Source organism: Fundulus heteroclitus, chromosome 9 (genome assembly GCF_011125445.2).
Source record: "Fundulus heteroclitus isolate FHET01 chromosome 9, MU-UCD_Fhet_4.1, whole genome shotgun sequence".
Taxonomy (NCBI): Eukaryota; Metazoa; Chordata; class Actinopteri; order Cyprinodontiformes; family Fundulidae; genus Fundulus; species Fundulus heteroclitus.
The window spans coordinates 30,231,794-30,256,080 of record NC_046369.1 but is presented as its reverse complement, the minus strand read 5'-3'; the positions used below and the strand labels follow the sequence as shown (position 1 = coordinate 30,256,080).

At 42.5% G+C, this 24,287-nt stretch overlaps 1 protein-coding gene across 2 annotated transcripts; it reads left to right on the top strand.

Annotated features, from left to right (window-relative positions):
* The first annotated feature begins 1,975 nt into the window (after nt 1-1,975).
* prkaa2 (protein kinase, AMP-activated, alpha 2 catalytic subunit) lies at nt 1,976-20,699 on the top strand. Of its 2 annotated transcripts, none has more exons than XM_012866355.3 (10): nt 1,976-2,269; nt 4,379-4,520; nt 5,467-5,560; nt 7,557-7,701; nt 8,497-8,584; nt 11,788-12,012; nt 13,541-13,703; nt 14,403-14,741; nt 14,834-14,960; nt 17,756-20,699. In XM_012866355.3, exons 1-10 carry the CDS (start codon nt 2,170-2,172, stop codon nt 18,004-18,006), a joined length of 1,674 nt encoding a protein of 557 aa, XP_012721809.1. In that variant the 5' UTR covers nt 1,976-2,169; the 3' UTR covers nt 18,007-20,699. The 2 variants fall into 2 exon arrangements, with proteins under 2 accessions (XP_012721809.1, XP_035997346.1); XM_036141453.1 differs by having other exon boundaries at nt 2,084-2,205.
* Nucleotides 20,700-24,287: the final 3,588 nt, after the last annotated feature.

Sequence of the window (24,287 nt, the reverse complement as noted above, 5' to 3'; positions counted from 1 at the left end):
TCTTTCTTAAAAAAGGTTTAATATTTATATGATCAGACTCTTAAGCCTCCCTGGTAAGGTCTATTCAGGGGTTCTGGAAAGGAGGGTCCATCGCAAAGTCAAATCTCGGATTCAGGAAGAGCAGTGTGGTTTTCGTCCTGGCCGTGGAACACTGGACCAGCTCTATACCCTCAGCAGGATTCTTGAGGGGGCATGGGAGTTTGCCCAACCAGTCTACATGTGCTTTGTGGATCTGGAGAAGGCATTCGACCGTGTCCCCCAAGGGATCCTGTGGGGGGTACTCCGGGAGTATGGAGTACCGGACCCTTTAATAAGGGCTGTCAGGTCTCTGTACGACCGGTGTCAGAGTCTGGTCCGCATTCCCGGCTGTAAATCGGACTCGTTTCCGGTGAGAGTTGGACTCCGCCAAGGTTGCCCTTTGTCACCGATTCTGTTCATAACTTTTATGGACAGAATTTCTAGCCGCAGCCAAGGTGTCGAGGGGATCCGTTTTGGTGGCCTTAGGATTGCGTCTCTGCTATTCGCGGATGACGTGGTCCTATTGGCTTCATCAGGGCGTGATCTACAGCTCTCACTGGAGCGGTTCGCAGCCGAGTGCGAAGCGGCCGGGATGAAAATCAGTGCCTCCAAATCCGAGACCATGGTCTTGAACCGGAAAAGGGTAGAGTGCCTTCTCCGGGTTGGGGAGGATGTCCTGCCCCTAGTGGAGGAGTTCAAGTATCTTGGGGTCTTGTTCACGAATGAGGGGAAGATGGAGCGGGAGATCGACAGGCGGATTGGTGCAGCGTCTGCTGTGAAGCGGGCGCTGTACCGATCCGTTGTGGTGAAGAGAGAGCTGAGCCAAAAGGCGAAGCTCTCGATTTACCGGTCGATCTACGTTCCTACCCTCATCTATGGTCATGAGGTTTGGGCCGTGACCGAAAGAACGAGATCCCGGATACAAGCGGCTGAAATGAGTTTTCTCCGTAGTGTGTCTGGGCTCTCCCTTAGAGATAGGGTGAGGAGCTCAGTCATCCGGGGAGGACTCAGAGTAGAGCCGCTGCTCCTCCACGTCGAGAGGAGCCAGTTGAGGTGGCTCGGGCATCTGGTCAGGATGCCTCCTGGACGCCTCCCTGGTGAGGTGTTCCAGGCACGTCCCACCGGGAGGAGACCCAGAGGGAGACCCAGGACACGCTGGAGGGACTATGTCTCCCGGCTGGCCTGGGAACGCCTTGGGATTCCTCCTGAGGAGCTGGCCCAAGTGGCTGGGAAGAGGGACGTCTGGGCCTCCCTACTGAAGCTGCTACCCCCGCGACCCGACCCCGGATAAGCGGAAGAAGACGGACGGACTTTTTAAAATCGGAATATTCAATAACAAAGAGATTAGAATATCTGAGAGAGGCAACTATTGACTTTTTTTTTTTGGTTACTCCTCTCCTTTAAACCCTAACCACTTTTTTTGTATAAAAAAAACGAGTTAGACTGTTGTTCACAGTTATGAAAAATGGTTGTCACTGTTTTTACATATCTAAAACTTGATATTTTAGCAGCAGTGTGCAATTTATGACCATCGCTCCTGTACCTGGCGAACAAAAGCATCCCCACAGTATGATGCCGCCACCACCGTGTTTCAGTGTGAGGATGTGTTGTCTTCAGTTTTCTGCTCTGCATTTAAACCTGAAATATTTAAACCTGAAATAAACGACACAGACATGGCTGATAAGATGACTTTCTGGAAGCAATGGGTTTCACTAGATTTCATTTAGAAGTCACGGTAAAGACGGGAACTGCACGCCACACGTTTCCGATTTGTTTTGTAAAACATTTTAAAATCCCTGCTGCTGATAACGGTGACAATAAATCAGCCTTGACAGTTGGAGCTCGTGATGGCGGGGGTTGGGTTTGAGCTCCTGTCTGATCCGGGACCGGGAATGAGACACAGCGCTCTGCTCCGCGACAGATGCCAGCCGCTCTTTATGGATGGATGCTTGTTTCGAGCATTTCCAGCCCTCTCCACAGCCAACGCGGTTTCAGGTCGTCGGTGATTTCTGGCGCTGAGAAGCGTAAGGGGAGTGACCCCGCCCCTCCCGGCTGCCCCGCAGGCAGCAGCCAGGCAGCGCACCCACCGCACCGCGGCGCAGCTCCGCGCACGCAGCGCTCGAGCCCCAGCAGCCGTCGGTAACGGAGAAGATGGCAGAGCGGCAACAACAGAAACACGAAGGCAGGGTAAAGATCGGCCATTACATCCTCGGCGACACGCTCGGAGTGGGGACGTTCGGGAAAGTGAAGAGTTAAGTCGTGTTTTATTGCCTTCTTTATGTGTGCGCGTGTGGCAGTTCGCGTGAAGCGGTGGCCCTGAATGCCTCCTGTCTCAGCGTACCGCCGTGAACTTGACAGCCCAGCACGTAGCGTAACACAACGCGCCAGAGGCACGCTCCGAGCCGGTTTCTTGCGTAGCTGGCGCCAAAGAATCCGACCGCTTCAAAGTCAAATTCTTTCACCCGAAGAACCCTTCGGTAGCCCCCTGTCCTCAGCTGGTGGCAGGTGTCATTTACACGAAGCTGGAGCAGCGGTTTTAAATCCACGCATTCACGCCGTTACGTCGTGTGTTGGGGGGCAAAAAAAAGGGACATTTGTTTTGCGTTTAGTTTAAATCAGGACCACGAAGGACGTACGAAGCGTCCAGTTGGATCGTGGAATAATGTGGAGTTAAGGGACCACCCCGGTGGGAGAAGACAGCACGGGAACAGGGACTTAGCTTTATTATGACTTAGCTTTATTATGTACGCTCTGTTAGGCTTTAAAGTCACGATCCTGGGCATATCCATTCCCTTAGCTAGTCCCTGTGCTCCCAGAATGACCTTGTGGGCCCTTTCACCTTTCGCCTGTCTCCTGGGAGCACCTTTTGACTTATGCTTTAGGCCAGGGGTGTCCAAACTATTCGGCTTGTGGGCCGAGATTGTCACATCAAAAGCACATGGGGGCCAAAAGATAAATACAAATCAAACATAACCAAAACAATGGATTTTTTTTTAACCTGACGTGCAACAAATGATCATTTTTAAACCATCTGTATTTAGCTAATTTTAATGAATAAACTCTAATCAGCTTTAAAGTAAAAAAAATCATTGGATAGCTCTGGTCCTATTTACTTGGAAATGAAAGAGAATGTAGAGATTTGGTTGTTATTAAAAGACAAATGTTTTGTGTTGGACACAACATTTAATTGTAAGGTTTGAAGTTGACTGCAATAATGTTGCCCTAAATATAAAAAGTTTCCATCTGCACACGAGCCACCGGGGCAGGTCGGCCAAATCTTTCTTGAAATGCAGGTCGGGGGCCACACAGAATCAGTACAGGGGCCACAAATGGCCCCCCAAGCCACACTTTGGGCACACCCGGTTTAGGCTAAACTCGCCTCAAACTGCCTTTTATGTTATTTATCACAGCTCTAATTGTGTGCGCAGTTGGGCTAATTATTAAAAATGATCCAAAATGATTGTTATTGCAATGCCGGATGAGAAAAATTGCAAAAAACTAAAAACAGCTTGTCGTGTAAGCTGAAGCAATTGATCTATATGGTGTTTATTGCTTCGTAACTTTATTCCTTGGCAGCTGCAATAACATTATGGTTTCAGTCTCCCAGGCAGTCAGAGATGTCCAAAACCCAAAATAAAGACATGGACAAAGAATAAAGAGCCAAAAAGCTGATAAAAACCAAATTGAATACATGTATGGCGTAGAAACCTGTAGTTCTTGCATAGATATACATTTTAATTTAGTTCTAGTCATAGTCTGATGAATAAATCAGGATTTGGTCGTTAGTTTAATCATCTGCAGTGATTTTGCATTTTATTCACCTAAATTTCTTTTTATTTTGCACATCTGAATTATGGAGTCATATAAGAAGACATTTTTCATTCATATTTTTGTTTTCTTTTTATTGATTAATTAGGATGTCCGTCTTTTTTGGGTTGAATAATTCAATTATGTTTAGACTGGTATCTGTATACAGATTTTCACACTTATATAAGTGGTCTTAATGTAAAAAAAAAACATACAAAATGCTTTTTTTTCCTTTTAAACAAATACAAGACAGATGTCATAAATCACAGGACATGTTTAAATAACCAGTAAATACCGTATGACAATGCGGTGCAGGTCTGACCATCCTGTTTTATGTCTTTAACTGGAGTGTTTGTGCCACCCCTGAAGAGATGCCTCCATGGGCAGAGGGCAGGATTGCCTGCATAAAAAGCGCCACTGAAGCCCTGAACAATTGCAAAGTTGCATTTTTACAGATATATAAGTTAATCTTCGTGTTTATGCTGGCCTTAATGCTCTACGCACATTCTCTGACACCGTCTGTGTTTTTTTTTTCTTTTTCTTTCTATTTTAGTCGGACAGCACCAGTTAACAGGCCACAAAGTCGCCGTGAAGATCCTGAACAGGCAGAAGATCCGCAGCCTCGATGTGGTGGGCAAAATCAAGCGCGAGATCCAGAACCTCAAGCTGTTCCGCCACCCTCACATCATCAAACTGTAAGGGCGGGGGGGACGGAGGGCATCTCTGCTGAGAGGCAGCTGACTTAAACCTTATCGCTGCTCTGTATCCGGCCGCTCTTAATGCGGGCGCTGTGCTATGTCGCGTTGCCTGTTTGCGGAGGCAGGCCTTCCTTGTTCCGGCATGTTTACTGTAGCTGTTCCGTACGGGCCGAGCCTACAAGGTTCCCACGAGCCGGGACGCACTAAGACGATAAAAAGTGCCTCTATCTTAAACACACACAAGCGTTGAGCTAGACAAAGTAACCTGCCTCCTTTTGCAGATCAAATCTCTAATTAAGATGATGGATGCTGCTACGTCTGGTCGTTACTTGCCTCCTGGGGCTTGACTTGAACTGTGCTGTCTCCCTTCCTTTTCGATCACCCGACTACCTCTGTGTTATTTGGAGGCGAGGGTTAGGTTTAGTGGCAGACGCGTGAGCTCTCAGGTGATTTCCAGGAATGCTTTGTAACTTAGACAGAGGCGTACATATGCACAACAGGTCCCACAACCACAACAGGCACAGCTGCGGACCAAAGCAAGACAGACGGCCAACTTGTTCCAGACGCCGGCGGAGAGAGGCCGAGCTCAGTGGAACGGCTGAATTTATTAACATGGCTTCGTCCGTCTCGGAAAGCTTTGGGTGTTTACATAGAGGGGAAAGGATTGTGATCCAGTTTGGATTTATCTCCCCCCCCCCCACGTCGCCGGGCTTGTAACGCTCCACTAACAGAAATGAAGCAGATGGGGATGAAGTGAGCAATCTGCCTAAAGCAGCAGGTTGTGGGACTGGTCTTGCGGCGTAATAAAGATGCCCTTTATGAAAAGATTACCTGTGCTCAGTCAAGCTTCGCTATTATTTCGTGTAGTTTTGTTCAAGCCGCGCATATGAGAAACAAAATGGAGCAACCTTGCTTTTAACGCAACCTCGTGTTCTTGTTCTAGCTACCAGGTAATAAGTACGCCCACGGATTTCTTCATGGTCATGGAGTATGTGTCTGGAGGCGAGCTGTTTGACTACATCTGCAAAAACGGAAGGGTAAAACATTTTTTTTTTTAATCAACTTCTCAGGCATAAATTAACATCCATAATCTCTGGGTGCAGCCTAGACTGGGGTTATTTTACTAAGACAATTTTAATTGGCTGCTTTACAGTTTGTCTTTTAACCTGCTGTAGACATACTGGGGAATAAGTCGATAATTCAGCCAAAGTCAGAATTTAGCTTCTCCTGAGCTGGACTTCAGTCTCTGTAATTTCGGCGCCCTTTCAAACCCAACTCATGTAGACGCAACATAATTCCTGCCATGTATTTGTAAATCATTTATTACGATGCTTCACTTGTTTTTAGCTCTTGAGCAGGAAAGGTTTGCAGTGTGAGGCCATTCATAAAACCTAAGTCAGATACATCCGATTGAATTAAATGCCACCGGCTTTGATCTCAGACGCTCTTCCCTGAAATTAGCCTCTGACGTTTTTTTTTTTTAATCAGACAACCATTTTAACATAATCATTAACTATTCACAGCTGCTCTCAAACGTTTTGTTTCAAGTAAATACTAATGTTTCCAAGTACTGCCACACAGACAGATACTTTAGAAATACACCAAGATTTGGACTATTTTCAGTTTGTAGTGTATTTTCAAGTCAAAAAGGAGAAAATGCATACATAAGAAACGGATAGCAAATAAATTGGCTTTATTATCCAATGGCATTAAAATATGGTTGAAGGAAGTGGTTACATTGTGCTTTCCACAATTCGAGTGGCTTCAGAGATTCCTCAGTAACCCTGACCTCAAAATCCAAAATGGCTGACCCTTGTTTAAAACAGTGATGGATGCAGTGATAAACTGTATTTGCTCATTTCATGGCTTGCATCTCATCAAGTCTTCCAAACACATGGTACCGATTGAAAAAGATAGAAGTTCAATCTTAAATATTCCTACCCGATTACAAACCCCAACTAAATTATTGGTTATTAACACTTTTTAAACTATATCTAGTTTTGTTTTTTACAAAAACAAACAAAATAGAACAAGGGTTTTCTTCTTGAAAAGCAGCAACAATAAAAAAACAACAATTTAGTAGGTCCATATTTTACCGAGCCTTTACTGTTCAAGTTTAAACAAATACTTGATCATTTACATTTATAATGCTTCTGTTTTATCTTCTGCTTTTTGCTTGAAGCCTTGGAACCAAATTGACCTCATATGTACATTGTGAATTTACTGTAAACTACTCTTCATAGTTATTTATAATATACATAGTATTTAGTATACTATTCTAAACTGATGCATGTTTTTATTTGGCTTATATTCACGAGAAAAACAAAAATAATAGGGATAATTTTATTTCAGAGATAACATTTTTTTAGGAATTATGTTCTTTCCTGAAAATAGATTGAGTGCTGGATCAGCCAATCAGTGGTCTGAGCGTATGGGGGAGGGAAACCGATCCCCGGCCAATTTGTTGATAGATTTCTTAGAGGCCATTTTGTTTTTAAACTCAAAGTAGGGAAGTGATAACATGTTGATGTTTGTAACCTAATGCACTGCTCCCCAGTGGCCAGCAATCATCTAAAGCAGCGTTGACTACAAGGCGACTATGGAGAGCCATTCCATTCAAAATTAACTAAATAAATACTGCTATTAATAAATATTCCATCAAATAAACAAAAGCCTCCATGAAATGAAATACGATGTGTATTTACACATTTTAGCCTGTTCTGTCATTTATTTAATGAAAGATCTATTCATTGATTTATTTAATCACATTTTTTAATTTATTCGTTTAATTATAGATTTATTTATGTATATATCTTTCAATAAAAAAGTTCTCTCCACAGGCAACACCTTTAGTCTGTTAACAATCAAATCCAATCCATTCTTTCGTTCATCTCTATAAACATAACCACAAGATCAGACCTGAAGTGTCACATCGCGCCTTCATTGTCAAACCTTAGAGGGGAGGAAAAACAGAAACTCAGACCGAATGATATCAAATGATCTGATGCGTTTTGATGACTGCGTGTCCCTTAGGTGGAGGACACAGAGGCTCGCCGTCTTTTCCAGCAGATCATCTCAGCCGTGGACTACTGCCACAGACACATGGTGGTCCACAGAGACCTCAAACCTGAGAACGTCCTGCTTGATGCCAACAAGAACGCCAAGATCGCCGACTTTGGTAAGGATTCACTCACGGGAGTGGAGCACGGAGGTTTAGATGTACTACTTAACTCTGAAAACAGAATGTTTGATTAAACCTTTATTGCACTGCTGTGGTTTCCCCACCGATGCCAAGGTTTATAAATAAATAGAAAGGAATGAGCATGCCACGAGGGACCCACAAGTTGGAGCATTCATATTTTTCCGGCTGAAGACAGAATGTCTGATGCAGTACGACCACGAAAGAGGGAAATGTTTTCTGAAACAGGCGAGGGCCCTCGTGCGCAGCGGGGCATGAGGGGCGGAAAGATGTCCCTTAGCAACGGCCAGGTCTCGTATCAAGTCTGGCAGGAAGCCTTGAGGCCCGGTGTCACCTGATAGGGAAGGAATCGGTGGGGTTGTGGTGGTGGGTGGGTGGGTGTGTGGGCAGTTTGTACAGCGGGAGAAATGTTTTCGCTCCGAACTAAAAGACACGGGGGAGCGGGGGGAATAGATAAAGTGAAGGTCGGCATATCGCACGGTGTCTGATGTTGGGTGTTTGGCACAGGCTCAGTTAGTGCGAGAGAGCCTCATCCAATTAGATGAGCTTTGTGTTTAGAGCTTAGACTCTTGGAGGTTGGAGGAGGATAAAGATCTCAGCCGTGTCCACAATGCCCCCGCTGCATGGCAATATTCAATTTAGCCTGTCTGTATCAAAGGATCAAAGGCAATAATGTGATCACGGGGGGGGGGGGGCTCTTTGGTGAATGTCTGTTACTGTCAGTGTAAAAAGAGATGGATGTTAATGCGTGCTTGCCCTGTGATTGGCTTACAGGACTTTCAAACATGATGTCAGACGGAGAGTTCTTACGAACGAGCTGTGGATCCCCCAACTACGCGGCTCCAGAGGTCATCTCAGGAAGGTGTGTGCTTAGATTTGGAGTCCCATACCTAATTCACATGAAACAGTCTGGTTATTAAGCTTTAGCCTCTTCCTGGGTTTGTACACTGCCAGAAAAATTGAAAAGAACAAAAGCAGAAGTAATGCTTTATTGAAATCTGCACACAAGCTTAGAGTATTCCTGCCTGGTTCTCCTGGCCTCTTGAAGGACGTCCTATGGGTCTGCTTTTGGTCTCATTTTGGATCAAAAATTACCCAAAACTGCTACAAAAATATTGAAGATTGGGCTGTTGGTCACTCATGTTGATTCACTCGGGGTTTTCAGTCCAGTTGTGCTTATCATCAATTGTCAGCATGTTTGGGATCATTGCCAAGCTGAGAAGTTTAGTCCTTTCCACTAAAAAAAGTTACAAGGTCTATTTTTTTGGAGTGTAAGGAACGCTCCTGAAGACCTTCGTTAACTCTGTGGTGGCAGACTTTATAATCTCTGCTGCTCCCAACAGACTCAATAACTGTTTACAACATGCTAATGGTCGTGCATGTTCTGATCCAATCATGAATCGTTTACACTGTGTCCCAGATACTAAGGTAAACTTGCTCACACCAGAGGCTGCTATACTATCATGCATATCGGATATTACATTCTCTCAACCTCTGTAAAAAAGATGGATTTTTTGAGTTCTTGAATATTTCATATCTTCTTACCCGAGTATGCCATATTATCAATAACCGTACAATATTTACTCCGGTATTTACTTTTTATCCTTGCTGTTTCTTTAGATTAGACTAGCTTGTCCTTTTTTCATTACTAATTATTGTAACTCTGCGTATGTCTTTGCCACCGTCACCCCTGAATGTCTCCATTGTGGGGCAGTAAAGGAATTTCTTATCTTCTCTGTCTGCCTTCATCCCCAAATCAAAGATCCTAAAGTGCCTAAAGGTCCGGTATAAAAAGTCTCGGGTTGTTCAAAGAACCAGAAATGGAAGAAGCTCATGCTTGTAAGAAAAATACAAATTGCAAAACATTTGAAAACCTTGAAGATTTGGTTCCTCAAGAAACCTTCAAAACACAGTTTTTTCCCCCCAAAGCAAAAGATAAAGAAATGAGAAGTAGTTCAATATTTTTCCAGACTAGCACAAACAGTCAGCTGTCAGCAGTCCAACCTTACAGAGTAGCTTCTTTCATTGCAAAATTGAATTATTCACAACTAATTTCAACATCTTTTTTAGTTCATTTATTTTCACAGTTTACAGCCATATTGTCACAATACAGCTTCAGTGTATTTTAACGAGATTTTATCTTGATAGACGAACACAAAGTTCTTTGTGAAGCCGAAGGAAAAGGATACACTGTTTTTTTTTTCCCCCAACTGTGCTCTTCATTTTTATTAATCCCCCTTTACTCTAAATCCACCTCTCTCTGTAATTTAAACTAATTAAAGGGAGAGATTTGTTAGAGAGCATCGATGAAGAAACAGCATCATTAAGACCAAGGAACTCCGCAGACAGGCCAGGGAGAAAGTTGTGGTTAAATAAAAACAGTGTTAGGTTATAAAATAATACCCCGTGCTTTAAAAATGGAACAGAGCAGCATTTAGGCCGTCATCTTAAACGGGAACGCTGCGCAACGGCAACAAGACGTCCGTGGTAAGGAGCCGCAAAGATCCAATGCTCACAGAGAAGACCGCACACTCCATAAACTTGACATTTATGAGAGAAAGGCAAGAAGAAAACCATCCGAGGTTCTGTTTACGTTTTTCCACATTCCATGTAGGCAACGCTGCAACATGCGGGCGAAGGAGCTCTACTCAGGCGGGACGAAAAATGATCCTCTCGGCCTATTGGCTATTCGCCGTGGGGCATAACATCGCACATCCATCCTGTCTGCTGTGAAACATGGTGGTGGCAGCATCACGCTGTGAGCATGCCTTTACAGCTTAATCTGATCTCAAAAGGGGCCACACGTGTAAACTCATTGCAAGACTAAATAGAACTAATAAAAGTGGACTTTTTGTTGATTTTTATATTAAGTTAATTTCACTTTTACACAATATATTATGACTAACCTCAGCGTTTTTAAGAAAAGTATGTGCACTCAGTTAAACATTTACTTGTGCATTATGCATAATAACTGATCACAGTGATTGTACAATGTTGAAAAACATTTATTCACATTTTTTTGGAACTTAAAAACACTGTCCTGCATGACAAAATACATCAAACAGATAAAAATTAAGAAATGATTTAAAATTCATTTTTCCACATCTGAAGCTCAGTGCTACCATCACTGAGCTATATAAAACACTGGAGTGCTGATTTTGGCGAAAAACTGAAGTCACTGGCCGCCATCTTGCTACTCCCTACTCTTACAGAATCCCATAGGATTTGGTTGCAACAACAAGCAGTTTTCTGGCTGTGTGAAAACATTTCACAGGTAATTCTACAGTCAGTGGATGTACTAACACTATCAACTACTAGGAAATTAGGTACTGAAATATTTTACATGTTATTCATATTAAATATACATATATGTATATATAAATATGTGTATATGTATATATGTATATATATGTATACATATATGTAAATATATGTTTTTGTATATTGTTATTTATATATTTATAAATGTTATATATGTATATTTGAATTATTAAAATGCAAAATATTTCAGCACATGACTTTCTCAGTACTTGATAGTTTTAGAACATAACATAAAGTATATGGCAGTAGACATTTTAAAAGTCTTAAGCCCCCCCCCTGAACATGAAAAAATCCTTGTTATTCGATGCTGTAGCGCACATATTCCCTAGTTACTGGGGGGAAATAGGGAGTACCAATATGGCGGCTGGTGGCTTCAAGGCGACTCGTTCTAACAGCGGGCCATTAGCACTCCAGTGTATAATATAACTCAGTGGCTACCATCTGCTGATTAAAAACACAGCGCCCCTCGTGGACAATATAGGAACTGCAGATTTTCAATTAAACAAAGTACATGTTTTTTTTCAATAATTGTTTTATCATTCTCTTCCTTTTATCTCCTCTTTCTTTCACCTTTTCTTTTTTTCTTCTTGTTTTTCTGTGGGCCGTATGTTTGACACCCCTGCTATAGACCAATAAAACGCAGCGCTTGAGTCCTCCTTTAAGGCCTTTGTTATACACAAACACAATGAAAAGGGTGACTTTCCTTGCGTGCTTTTATTCATGTGGGTCAGCCGTCTCTTTCAGGCTGTACGCGGGCCCAGAGGTCGACATCTGGAGCTGCGGAGTGATCCTGTACGCCCTGCTGTGTGGCACTCTGCCCTTTGACGACGAGCACGTTCCCACCCTCTTCAAGAAGATCAGAGGAGGCGTCTTCTACATACCCGAGTACCTGACCCGCTCCGTGGCCTCGCTGCTCATGCTCATGCTGCAGGTGGATCCACTTAAGAGGGCCACCATCAAAGACATCAGGTACCAGGCACACTTTGTTCTGAGTCCAAACCAATCAGCTGCGTTTAAGCGCTTTGAGCCTTGCCTCAAAGCCCACAATCCACAGGCCCCAAAGGATTTGCTGCAAAGCCAATCTGGTCCCAGTAGGGGACCAGACCGGTTTGCTGTAGTTTCAAAACAGCCTTTCAACCCCTTCAGCCGTTTGTGCATGAAGTTGCTCGTCCCCTTCAGGTAGTGAGTGTGAATACCCCAACAGGACGTTATTGACGTGTGCCTTTAGGTAGACTCCTCCACGCGTTATACAAACACACACCTCTCAATACCAGGTAATCCAGCATTCATGTCTGCCTCTGGTTCTTTGTCCCTTAGGGAGGAAAGCCCTTACCAAGTCTAATCTGGGTTTATCCTCGTCGTTCAGCACTTTCTTCTGCAGACAGTAATCTTTCCTCCCATCGCTTCTTTTCTTTCTAATCTGAAGCAGCCAACATTTTCCCTAGGCGCTGCTTAGGTTTTCTGCTGTGGACTAATCTGTCTTCTGCGTTACATGTGCTCCCCTTTTTAGCTCGGGTAAAACCGCCTTTGGTAGTCAGATGCGCTATTATTAGTGGGGCAGCTGCTAGGGAAGATGGCCGATCAAACAAGGAGGCGAATGAATTTTAAACGTCACAGCAGATCCCTTCATATCTGTCAGAGAAAATCAGAGTTTGAGCAGAAATTATATACTATGGGAATGTGGTAACAAAAAAAAATTCTAATAAAATTGCCAATGTCACATTTGTTGTTGTCCCTGGTGTTAATATTTTATACAACCTCCTTCACTAAAAGGCCAGCTCTTAGTCTCCCGCTGTAACCGTACCCAGGATAGAGAGACAGAGACCTTTGATCTTTCCTGTGTGGACGATCTCCTGCGTTCTACTCTTCAGCACACCCTACAGGTGTTCGGAAGATGGACAAATTTTAACCAGATGATCATTACCTTGCTAAAAGACCCAATAAAAGCTCATTAGCAATTTTCTGACAGCGGCCAAAACAGCTTTATTTAAAATCTCCTGCTGTTTCAAAGAGGTTATTGTCCCGGCCATCCCAGGGGCCTTGGCAGAGAAACAGGCCCCACAGCATCACAGATTCTCCACCATGCTTAAAAGAAGGCATTTCTGTCACTCCAAACCTGCCTGGAGTGTTACTTTGGTAAAATTTTCAATCGCTTCCAGTAAAAGTCCCAGTAGAGTTTAGAAAAATCCCAAGTTTCAAGTTGTGATGGGAAGAAGATATAAAATGTTTTTTTTTCCTGGGATCAAACAAGCAGTTGGCACATAGATGGCGTCTAATAGTTGCTATGGACTCATGGCTTACTAATGAAACGGGTCCAGATACGTTGATAAAACTAATATCTGTAAATTTTAGAGCTTCACTTCTTGTAAAACTAGATAGGTAAAAGACAATGGATGACAACTAAGGGTCAACATCGAAATAATTTTCGTTTGTTGATGAAGCCCCCGTACATTAATTATTGCATTTACATGTCAGCGACCTTTCTGCGTTCCTGCAGGGAACATGAGTGGTTTAAGCAGGAGCTGCCGGGCTACCTGTTCCCGGAGGACCCGTCGTACGATTCCACCGTCCTGGACGAAGAGGCCGTCAGGGAAGTGTGTGAGAAGTTTGAGTGCAACGAGTCTGAAGTCGTGTCCAGTCTCTACAGCGGAGATCCACAGGTACCCGCAGACGTGTCAGAAAACATGTCACGTAATCTACTTTCCTACGAAAACGATTTAGAAAGTGGCTGTCGTTAACATGTTTGTTATTTTTTTTTTGTCACGAATTGAAAACTGAAATAAAAAAAAGGGTGAAACTTTAACAGGTCCACCCCTTAGTAATGGGCGGTCGTTAAAGCCATTAAGCCAGCAGATTGGACCGAAACTGGTCCACTCCTCTGTAACGAGGAGTTGTTAGGGTTGTTATTGGCTTGGCTTAAAGGAACGATGTTTTGATCACCCAAATGAGGGTGAGATATCATCACCTTAACATTGTTCCTTTAAGCCAAGCCAATAACAACCATAACGACTCCTCGTTACAGAGGAGTGGACCAGTTTCGGTCCAATCTGCTGGCTTAATGGCTTTAACGACTCCCCATTACCAAGAGATGAACCTGTTTCGGTTGAATTTGCATGTTATCTAAGCCATTACAAGGCCCTTGTTTGGCAGTAGTATAAAGCTTGTTACTCCACATTACTCCAGACTTTTTGAATTGAAAAAGCTTCCTGGAGAGGAAGCGAAACGTCTTCAAACTACGGATAACAAGTCCAGTTGCTTTGATTTTTACTTTTTTTTTGGAATGACCATGACCTGGATGACTGAGAATCTTCACCAGCAAGGTGAAACTTTCAATTTCCGTCCTGCCTTTGTGTTCGCAGGATCAGCTGGCGGTAGCTTATCACCTCATCATAGATAACCGGCGCATCATGACGCAGGCCAGCGAGTTCTACCTGGCGTCCAGTCCGCCGCAGGGCTCCTTCATAGAAGAAGGCATGCCGCTGCCCCCCGGCGTCAAGCCCCACCCAGAGAGGATGCCTCCGCTGTTGGCCGACAGCCCCAAATCCCGCTGTCCTCTGGACGCTCTGAACACGACCCGGCCCAAACCTCTGGCGGTGAAGAAGGCCAAATGGCACCTGGGCATCAGGAGCCAGAGCAGACCGTACGACATCATGGCCGAGGTGTACAGAGCCATGAAGCAGCTCAACTTTGACTGGAAGGTAACAGGATGTTTTGAAATCCGAGGAGCGGCAGTCGACGGCGAAACAGGCAGGTCTACATCCGTTTGCTGTGGTGTGTGTGTGTGTGGCAGGTGGTGAACCCGTATCATCTGCGAGTCCGACGGAAGAACCCGGTAACAGGAAACCTGGTGAAAATGAGCCTGCAGCTCTACCAAGTTGACAACAGATCCTACCTCCTGGACTTCAAGAGCATTGATGGTAAGCGGTGGATGGACAAAGGGGACTTCTTTTGTTTTGTGATAAACAGACATGGTTCTGCACAAAGACCAAATGTCACAGACAAGATGCATCTTATACGCTTTGCTCACCTCAGATCAGGATGACTGAAGTGAAGCTCTGAAGTGTGTTGCAGCGCGCGTCACACTTTGGTGTTACAGTGTCCTTCACATTTACTGTCACCCCTGGTAAAGATCTATAACAAGCTTTCCAATAAATCAATCCTATACTGCAGCAGGATCATTTCACAGTTAAGAGAAAAATACAATCTAACCCTGCCTGACAGTGGGAATTAGTCTCCTCCCCCACATGTTCATGCTTTGTTTCACATCTGGAGGACGCGCTGTTGAGCTGCTTCACCCTGGTCTTATCTGACCACGTGGTTCCAGTAGGTTGGAGCAAACTGCATGTTTGTGTTTGGGATGGTAGGACAGGAAGGACTTATTTTCAGCATCACTCTCAAACATTTAGTAGTCAAATAGATATACCATCTAAGGGTTTTTATTGAGACTTGATGACCTCATTATACCAGTCTCCGTTGGAGATCTCCAGCTGAGTTTTAGGGATTTGTCACCGTTCTGCTCACTGATAAATATGGGCCCACATTTAACCCTGATTGCCTTGTCACAGTTCCAGTTATTTTAAGATTTCCGATTATTGCTGTGACTGTAAATACAGGCACATTAAGGTTAGTAGCTTTTATTTTGTGGCCATTTCCTGGCTTACTTGTATTGAATGTTCACTTGGATTCTCTATTTTGAAGTGTTGCTAATAGAACTTACGGTGGCCGACAGGTGCAAATGCGCAGCATAAGAGAAAACATGCAAACAAAAAAAAAGACACGCGCACAAATTAAATGGGGCAAACAAAAAGCAAATAAAATGCAGCAAACAAAAAAGAAGACACCCCCGAATGAAATGCAGCAAACAAAAAGAGAGACGCAAACAAATAAAATGCAGCAAACATAAAAGAAGACACCCCCGAATGAAATGCAGCAAACAAAAAGTGTTGAAAATGGAAGTGCGGTCCGTGTACCTTCAGGCAATTCGATTTTTTTCCAAAACAAAGCCGTTTTTCCGTTTTTGTCAACACAATTTAGAAACGGAAAACCAGAAAAACTTAATGAAAAAAAACAGCCCGTTTTTCGATTTCGCCAATTCTTTTTTCCATTTTCTTTTTAAGATTGAAAGACGAAGACGCTTTTACGGCTGGCCCGTATTGGCTTCAATATTTCAAGCCAATACGGAAATATTGAAGATTTGTGGTTATTTCACACATTTATATGAGACCAAGTGGTTAATATTTTATTGAAGTGTTACACTATTTACTTAAACAACTGCTTATACCAAATCCCCACAATGTGACGTTATACTACTGGTAGGGATGTTGCTGCTTCAAAAAACAAATTTTAATCATTCAACTGATTAAAAATAAGTTAATTCTGCTGAGTTTTCCCCATACTCATGCTATTTTAGATTTTTACATTACATAATCTTTGTTGTCACATTTAACAGCAACAGGTTTTCCTCTCAACCTTCATCCTGCCCAGACATTACCCCCCCCCCCCCCAACAATAAAACACACAATAATGTAATAAAGCTCACGTATCTACAATAAACTATCATGTTGCGACGTAAAAAGGTCCTCTTTTTATTCAAAAGAAATCTCTCCGCTTCATTTTTTTTCTTCAGACTTGCATTATGTTACGTGTACATCTAGGCTTTTATTTTGAAATATTTTCCTGCACTTCCGGGCCAGCCATGAAAGCGTCTTCGTCTTTCAATCTTAAAAAGAAAATGGAAAAAAGAATTGGCGAAATCGAAAAACGGGCCGTTTTTTTTTTCATTAAGTTTTTCTGGTTTTCCGTTTCTAAATTGTGTTGACAAAAACGGAAAAACGGCTTTGTTTTGGAAAAAAATCGAATTGCCTGAAGGTACACGGACCGCACTTCCGTTTTCAACACTTTTTGTTTGCTGCATTTCATTCGGGGGTGTCTTCTTCTTTGTTTGCTGCATTTTATTTGCTTTTTGTTTGCCGCATTTAATTTGTGCGCGTGTCTTTTTTTTGTTTGCATGTTTTCTCTTTTGCTGCGCATTTGCACCTGTCGGCCACCGTAAGAACTGGACCCATGTGTCATCTCGTAAAACCTTTAAGAAATATAATATCATAGACTCACCAGTCACATTAGTGAAAAGCTCCAAAATACGTTGATCAACTTAAAATTAGAAATGCTTAGGTTTGTTTAATAGTTAATAACCAAAGGCAACACTAATTGTGGCAACCATAATTTTCTAAGAATTTTTTTTTACAATTTAGCTTTTTTTACTGAATAAATACTCACACTCAAGAATATATATATATATATATATATATATATATATATATATATATATATATATATATATATATATATATATATATATATATATATGGTTTTGTTTTCTTTTTTTTTTTGGTTAATCACAAGATAAAATAACACTTTGTATGCTGGGCCCAAATATATTAAGTTAAAGGGAGAATAGTATTTAGTTGTATGTTGAATATCCAGTTTAAACACACAGATTTTAAAAATATATACCCTGCATATCTTGGTTGAAGCGAGAACATCTAGTCGCAGTCAAATCTGGGGATGACTGTTTAAGATATTTTCTTATTTTTTATAAAGCTTCCCCGGTCATGCAAAGTTAACAATACTCTTTAAGATGCTTTTAATCAGAATTGGATGATATCTTGCTTATTGCTACTGGATTAACATTCTACCGTCCCGTTACCCACAGACGACATCATCGAGGCGGCGGGCTTTAAATCTGGGTCGTCCACTCCCCAGCGCTCAGGCTCCACCGCCGGTCTCCACAGACCCCGGCTGAGCATCGACTCTGCGAGCCCCGCTATCGATCTGCCCCAGCTCAGCTCCTCTCTCCCGGGTTCCCTGTCCGGCAGTTCCCCCCTGCTCGCCCCACGCCAGGGCTCTCACACCATGGACTTCTTCGAAATGTGTGCCAGTCTCATCATCGCGCTGGCCCGCTGAGCTCCCCCCACCTCCCTCGTAGCCCTGGAAGTAGGTGGTTGTTTTAGCGCTAGCTGCAAATCTGGGATGCATTGATGAACTTGTGGAAAGAAAAAAAAAAAAAAAAAAGGGAAAGGTCGCACTCCTCCCACAAAATCCCTTCGGTCTTTTTATCAGCTGCATCAACACATACTGGCTGGACGTCCCGCTGGGGTAGCCTCAGACGCTGTTCTGAGGTCAGTTCTGCTGCCCGTCTCTCTGGCTGCTGTTGCAGCTGTGTCGGGAGGAACATTGCTACACGTAGATTTCAGCTTTTATATGGGTTGTATAGACGCTTTTTTTTGTCATATTTATATCACTTTAATTGTTGATTTGAAAAAAAAAAAAAAAAAGCAGTTGTCAAAGATTTACCAAAAAACAGACTTTCTACATCAGAAAGAATATAATTTTTTTCAGATATCAGATTCATATTTATTTTTAGAAGATTGTTTTTTTAGACGCTAGTTTTATCCAAAAACACCTCCGCGGAGTTTTAACCTAATTCTCGAGTAGGTCCGAGTTTGACGAAGCTCGACAGGAAGTGGGAAGGCGCGCCACGCGAGTGTCATTTCAACGCGTTCATCTGTCAGGCGACACCGACGTGCAACACGCTCCGAGGCTCTGATAGAGCAGCTGACGCTCAGCTTGTCCACGGCGCTTGGAACGGGACTTGGTCTTGAAAAGGCCTCGGTCGTCTGAAGGAGGGACAGGGAGGTACGCACCGAGCCCAGTAACGACAGATGGCTCCGAGCCGCAGAAGGAAATGCTTCAGGGTTTACAAATGGCGTCGCGTTAACTTCTCAAGCCGTGACGGAGCCGGTTAAAGAAAGCGGAGGTTGGCGGTTAATCTGAAACAGTCAGTCATGTGAGATGGCGTGTAGCTGCTGCAGGAGAGCAGAAGGCACATGTCTACCTGTCCACAGATGCCTTAAAGAGCGCGACACACAGCATTTCTGCACACATGCATGTGTTTGTGCCAGGGTGTGCGCTGAAGGTCAGCTAGAGTCTTGTCCTCCGTCTTTACAAGCTGTCCGTGTAAAGCCTGGAAGGTCAGAGATGCTGGAGTGATCTGAATTTAAAAACCTCAACGTTATTGTGCACCGTTGGCGCCTGAGCCGCCGCCTGCTCTGTTCTCTCTGCACTTTCACTCCTTTGCTGGGCTCAGCCGTTTGTCGCAGCACACTCCATGAGTGCGTACAGGTTTTACTGTATGAGTAGTTTCACATCTGTGTTGATGCTTTATTATTAATTACTGTAGAAAGTTGCGTTAGGTCGCGCCACTGTAACGTTTCCCCCCACCCCTCGCATTAGTACATGTCAGTTTTTCAAATAGTGTGACTGAATGTAAAATGAAAACTCGTGCCACTTTTCTTCTTTACTCTTTTAAGTTTTAGACCTCCATGTTTGGGTAGAAAGGGTAGATTGTTTGCCTTTCTGCAGTTTGCAGTAAAGCTGAGGGATTTCAGTCTGACGACTAAGCTCTGCAGACCAATCTCTGAAAAGCTTTAGAAAACACTTGTAATACATTTGTAATCTGATTATTTCTATTTTCTGGTGGAACAGATGATATCATATTGGGTTAAGGTCAGAGAGGAAGACATGAAGTGAAGACTATGTCGGATAAAGTGCCAGTCAGAAGTTTACATACACGTATCATTGACATGGATTTCATCTAAACGATGCGTTCAAATGCTGTTTGTTTAGGCTTCTCTATATATACAACAAACTACTTCAATAAATTATAGAAACATGAATTTGTATTATATCTAATCCAAATAGGGTCAAAATTATATTTAAAAACCAATCTTAAATATGTACATGTACCCGCATAGATGGTTGAACATCCCTTAGCAAGTTGCAGAGAAGTCAACAAGCTTCTAGGTTAAGTTTTGACTGGATAATTGATCACTTTTCTTATGAGAAAGGGAAGAGCTCATTTAAAATAGTAAGTTTTCCTACTCTAGACGTGGCTTTTAAGCTTCAGTCCATGGATATCAAGCTTCAGAGTAGCCTGATATATTCATTCCTGAAACATTTTTGAACGTGTGTTTGGGATCAATGTCCTTTTGAACGTCCAACTGTGTCCAAATTTCAACCATCTAGTTGTAGTTTTAAGGTGAAATTGAAGAAAGGTGGTCTTCCCTTTTTATTTATTGGCCTGTTTTCCATCAGAGGCAGTGAAACAAGGCCTTAGCACGATGCTTCCACCACCGTGCTGGTCAGCTGGTACAGTGTCCGTAGGTTCGAAAGCCTCATTTTCACTCCTTCACATGTACTTGCTGTCAAACATCTTTTTATTGTCTTTTTGAACATAAAACTTTTCTCTAGTTTATAATCAGTTTGAGGCTAATGGGCTAAACATCCTACGTCAGATAGTGAAAGTTAGACACCGTTGGGCGTCTATGCAGGACAAAGATTCCAAAAATATATCAAAGTTTGTTTTAGAGAGGACAAATTAAGCTTCTGGAATGCCTCTTGATGTTTGACATTTGCGGCCAATGCTTAAAATCCAGGTTTTAGGAAACAAACCATTTAAATGAACTCTACTATTTATGTCTCATATTAAGCCAAAATAATCCCAGCAGCTCGTGGATGCACGTGGTTTCTCTGCACCTTTCTGAGCAACATTTACCTAAATATTTGTGGGGGTTCAGGTATAAATCTGAAAAAAAAAAGAAGCCTATATGTATGTGTAATTTTGAACCTGCGCTGATCAGAGCCAATTAGGATTAAATTCAGGTTGTCTTGCACCAAAAACTGTTAAAACTCACCAAGATGATGTGTTGTCCAATAAATCGACCCTCGTAAAATAACAGTTCAAATGCATCCTTTAAACTAAAGCTGATCGTGAGCAGATGTAAACTTCCTCCTGGCACTGTGCGTAAAGGTTACTGTGTATTACTGTTTTCATTAAGTAATTGTACTGTTCCATATTTTATCTTTTTTGTGTGTGTTGTACGGTCATATTTAAACAGAACGTGGCCTGTTCAAATTCTCACTCATCAGTTTACACTTTTGACTGTTCAAAGGCCCTTTGGGCCTTCAGAGAATGGCACTCGGTAGGTATTTGCCATTTTGCGTACCTCTTTATCATTTAAAAGTTATTACACGAATAGCCTGTTCTTCTATAAAGAGTTAAGGGAAGTAACTTTGTAGGGTTGTCGTTTTTCTGGTTAAATTGCAGCATTCATTCATTGCTGAACATGTTTCTGTCGACTAACTCAATCTCAGAGTACCGGCTGTGGTCAGCGGTTTGGCTCCTCCTTGGTGTTTCAAAGGTGCTTCTTTAAATTCACCTTTAAACCCCACCGACTGATGCCGTCTCAATCGCCTGAAGTTGTCACATTTCCGTGTTAGGGCCCTCATTTATCCACTCCTGTTCCGCTATTATGTAATGAAGAAGCCATAAAGCACCCTGGGACAAACATTGCACACCTTAACAGGTGAAATATTGGCCCATGTTGGTGGTTGCTGCATGAGAACGTCTCTGCTGTGTATCAGATTCCACCTCTACGGTCATCAGCCACCTCGGTACAGCGTGAGAACACTGCACCTCTCACTGGACATGCGAAGAAGTTGGAGAGAAATTGTTCAGGGTGCAACTCACAGTGAATTTTGTCTTTTTTCTTTTTCTTTCTTGTTGTTTTAAATGACTTCTCTGCTGTAATAAGCAACTTTGTTCAGATTCTGTCTATATATGCATTCACCCCTGGTACTGCTGCCCAAAACAACAACGCTACACACACACACACACATATGTACATACATATATATATATATATACATATATATATATATATTGCAGGAGAGGAGAAAAGGTGAGCCGGATGCACACAAACACCCCTTATGTAACCTAAGTATTTACCAAGAGGTGTAGATCTCTACCTTTACAGCTGTATGCAACCTCCAGTGGCATGTTACCTGTGGATACTCTGAACAACAGGCCACCAGGCCTCATTAAATACAGATTTTACCAAAGGGAGAGTTTTTTTTTTTCGCCGCAAATACATCGTCTCTTGGTGAGCCGCAGTTAAATGGTGACCTTAAGCAACCCTGTCTGTGTTGTGTCTGTTTGATATCTGTGTGGGTGCACATTACTTGCCGTTATCTTGTACGAGGGTGTTTTCCTGCGTGAGTTTGTTTTTCTCCATCTCTGTCTCGAAGATTGGGATTTGGACTTGTCTTGTTATGCACTGCATGATATTACTGTGATGACTTGCACTTTAAGGAGTATTTATTAAAATTAAAATAAACATGCAAAAAACAACAATGTTGCTGATCAGTTTCTTTCGGCTACTGAGCATTTATACACACACACACGCACACACACACACACACACACACACACACACACACACAAACTTTTTACATGGGAGAGCATCCGAGGCACATGGCATGGACACCTGCCAAACCGTTAAATATCAGAAAACAAAGCTGGACGTTGATGTTTTCATCCTAAAACTGCAGTTAGATCCGAAGGAGAGTTACTGCCATACTCAAGTTAAATATTTACCATCGCAGTCCCTGGAGCTTATTACATAACACAAGGTAATAAACTTAACATTGGTTTTTAATTTTTTTTATAGTTTTTCTTTTTTTTTTAAGGTTTCAGCAATTTTGCCCTCTGTAAGAAATACGCAAGTTTGCCGTGAGTTGTAGAAAAGTAAATAAATCCTCAGTCTCCACGTGGGAAATAACCCCTAGCCAGGCAGCCAGCCTGGTTTTAGCAGTTTTTCTGTAATTTAAAACAATGAGTGAATAATCCATCTGGCTGTACTGGGCTGTTTAGATCTAATACAGATGCAGTCTGCATTTTCCAGATGAATGAAATCTCCTTAATAGTCTGTCCTACCCATTTTGTCTTCAGTTTTTGTTAAACCAAGTTCTAATGTCCATTTTGGCATAATACCACAGCAAAGCATCTCCTTTACTGCCTCCAAAAGTTCAGTTTAAGAGCCTACAGCACCCTCTGCTGGTTGTCTTGGGTAAATACATTGCATTGTAGCAATTTAGGCCTAGTCTACACCTAGCTGGACATCTGGTAAAACGAGTAAATTTTTATGCGGTTAGGCATTTCATCCACACGTAAACTCTGTTTAACGTCATTAAAAACGAATGATTTTAAAATCTCCGGTCAAAATGGAGATTTCTAAAAACAAAATTTTTGAGTCCTGTGTGTGTGCTTGATAAAACGGACATCACAGTCTGCAGCAAATAAGGTGAAGCTGATGTCACATGTGGGAAACATTATTTATAGACTTGGCCATACAGGAGAATAAAAACTGCTATCATAGAGCTGCTGATTTCTACATTGGTGTTGTGATCAACTTTACATGTAATCAGTCTGACCTACAGCATCTGCAGTGGTTTATTTCCAACTGATGTTAACTCAGCAACCACACAGCATTTCCTGTCTTTACCTCGATATTGAGAATTCAAAGTAAAAGCACACAATGGAACGCTATACATGTTACAGCTGGCTCAGTAACCTTTTTGCCCGTTTGTTTTTACGAGCCCAGCTGCTCCAATACGGTGAGGGTGAGGTGCAAAGGAGAAAGAGCACCTGGAGGTCAGCTGTGTCTCACCCACTCTCCCTCCTGTTCAACACCGCCATTATTTTGAAGGATTCTGACTGCCTGACATAGGTGTTAGTTTAGCGGTACACTGCCCCCTATGTGTTTGGCATGTTTAAAACAACGCTCAGTGGTGTGTTTGTGCAGATGAAAACTTTTCTAAAAACGATGTGTGCACAATTTTATTTTTAAAAAAGATGTAGGGGAGACATTCGTTCCAATAAAGACCTGACTATGTGGGTGAAAACCTCTAATTTACACAGGGGTCGCAATCTGTCTAGGGCAGGCCCGCTGATTGGCAGCAGGTGGGTCTGGATGTCATTATTGAAAGGACATAGAAGATAGTAGTCCTGTGACTTTCCAATTCTTAAAGTTGTTTGGAACAGTATAGACACAAGAGCGTATACCGTTAGCAGTGAGTTCTTTACAACTAATGGGATTTCTTCACTTTTCGATAAACTCAACTATTCTATGGGTAAGGCTGTTACCATACAATAAAAACAGCCTTACCCAACAGAGAACTGCTGCAGATCACTTCACAGAATCTCTCTTCAAAAAAATGAGACTGTCCCCTTACACATCAGAGAACACTTAAATATCACAACATCAGTAAATACATACTCTTACACAATCCAGGTTGGTTGTCAGCAATATTGATAAAAAGTAGAAAAAAGATCCCTACAAAGTAAA

Coding starts and splice junctions, on each gene's coding strand:
- prkaa2 (XM_012866355.3), top strand. CDS start 2,170: ATGGCAGAGCGGCAACAACAGAAACACGAAGGCAGGGTAAAGATCGGC. Junction 5,561..7,556: donor ACATCTGCAAAAACGGAAGG/GTAAAACATTTT, acceptor CGTGTCCCTTAG/GTGGAGGACACAGAGGCTCG. Junction 7,702..8,496: donor CGCCAAGATCGCCGACTTTG/GTAAGGATTCAC, acceptor ATTGGCTTACAG/GACTTTCAAACATGATGTCA.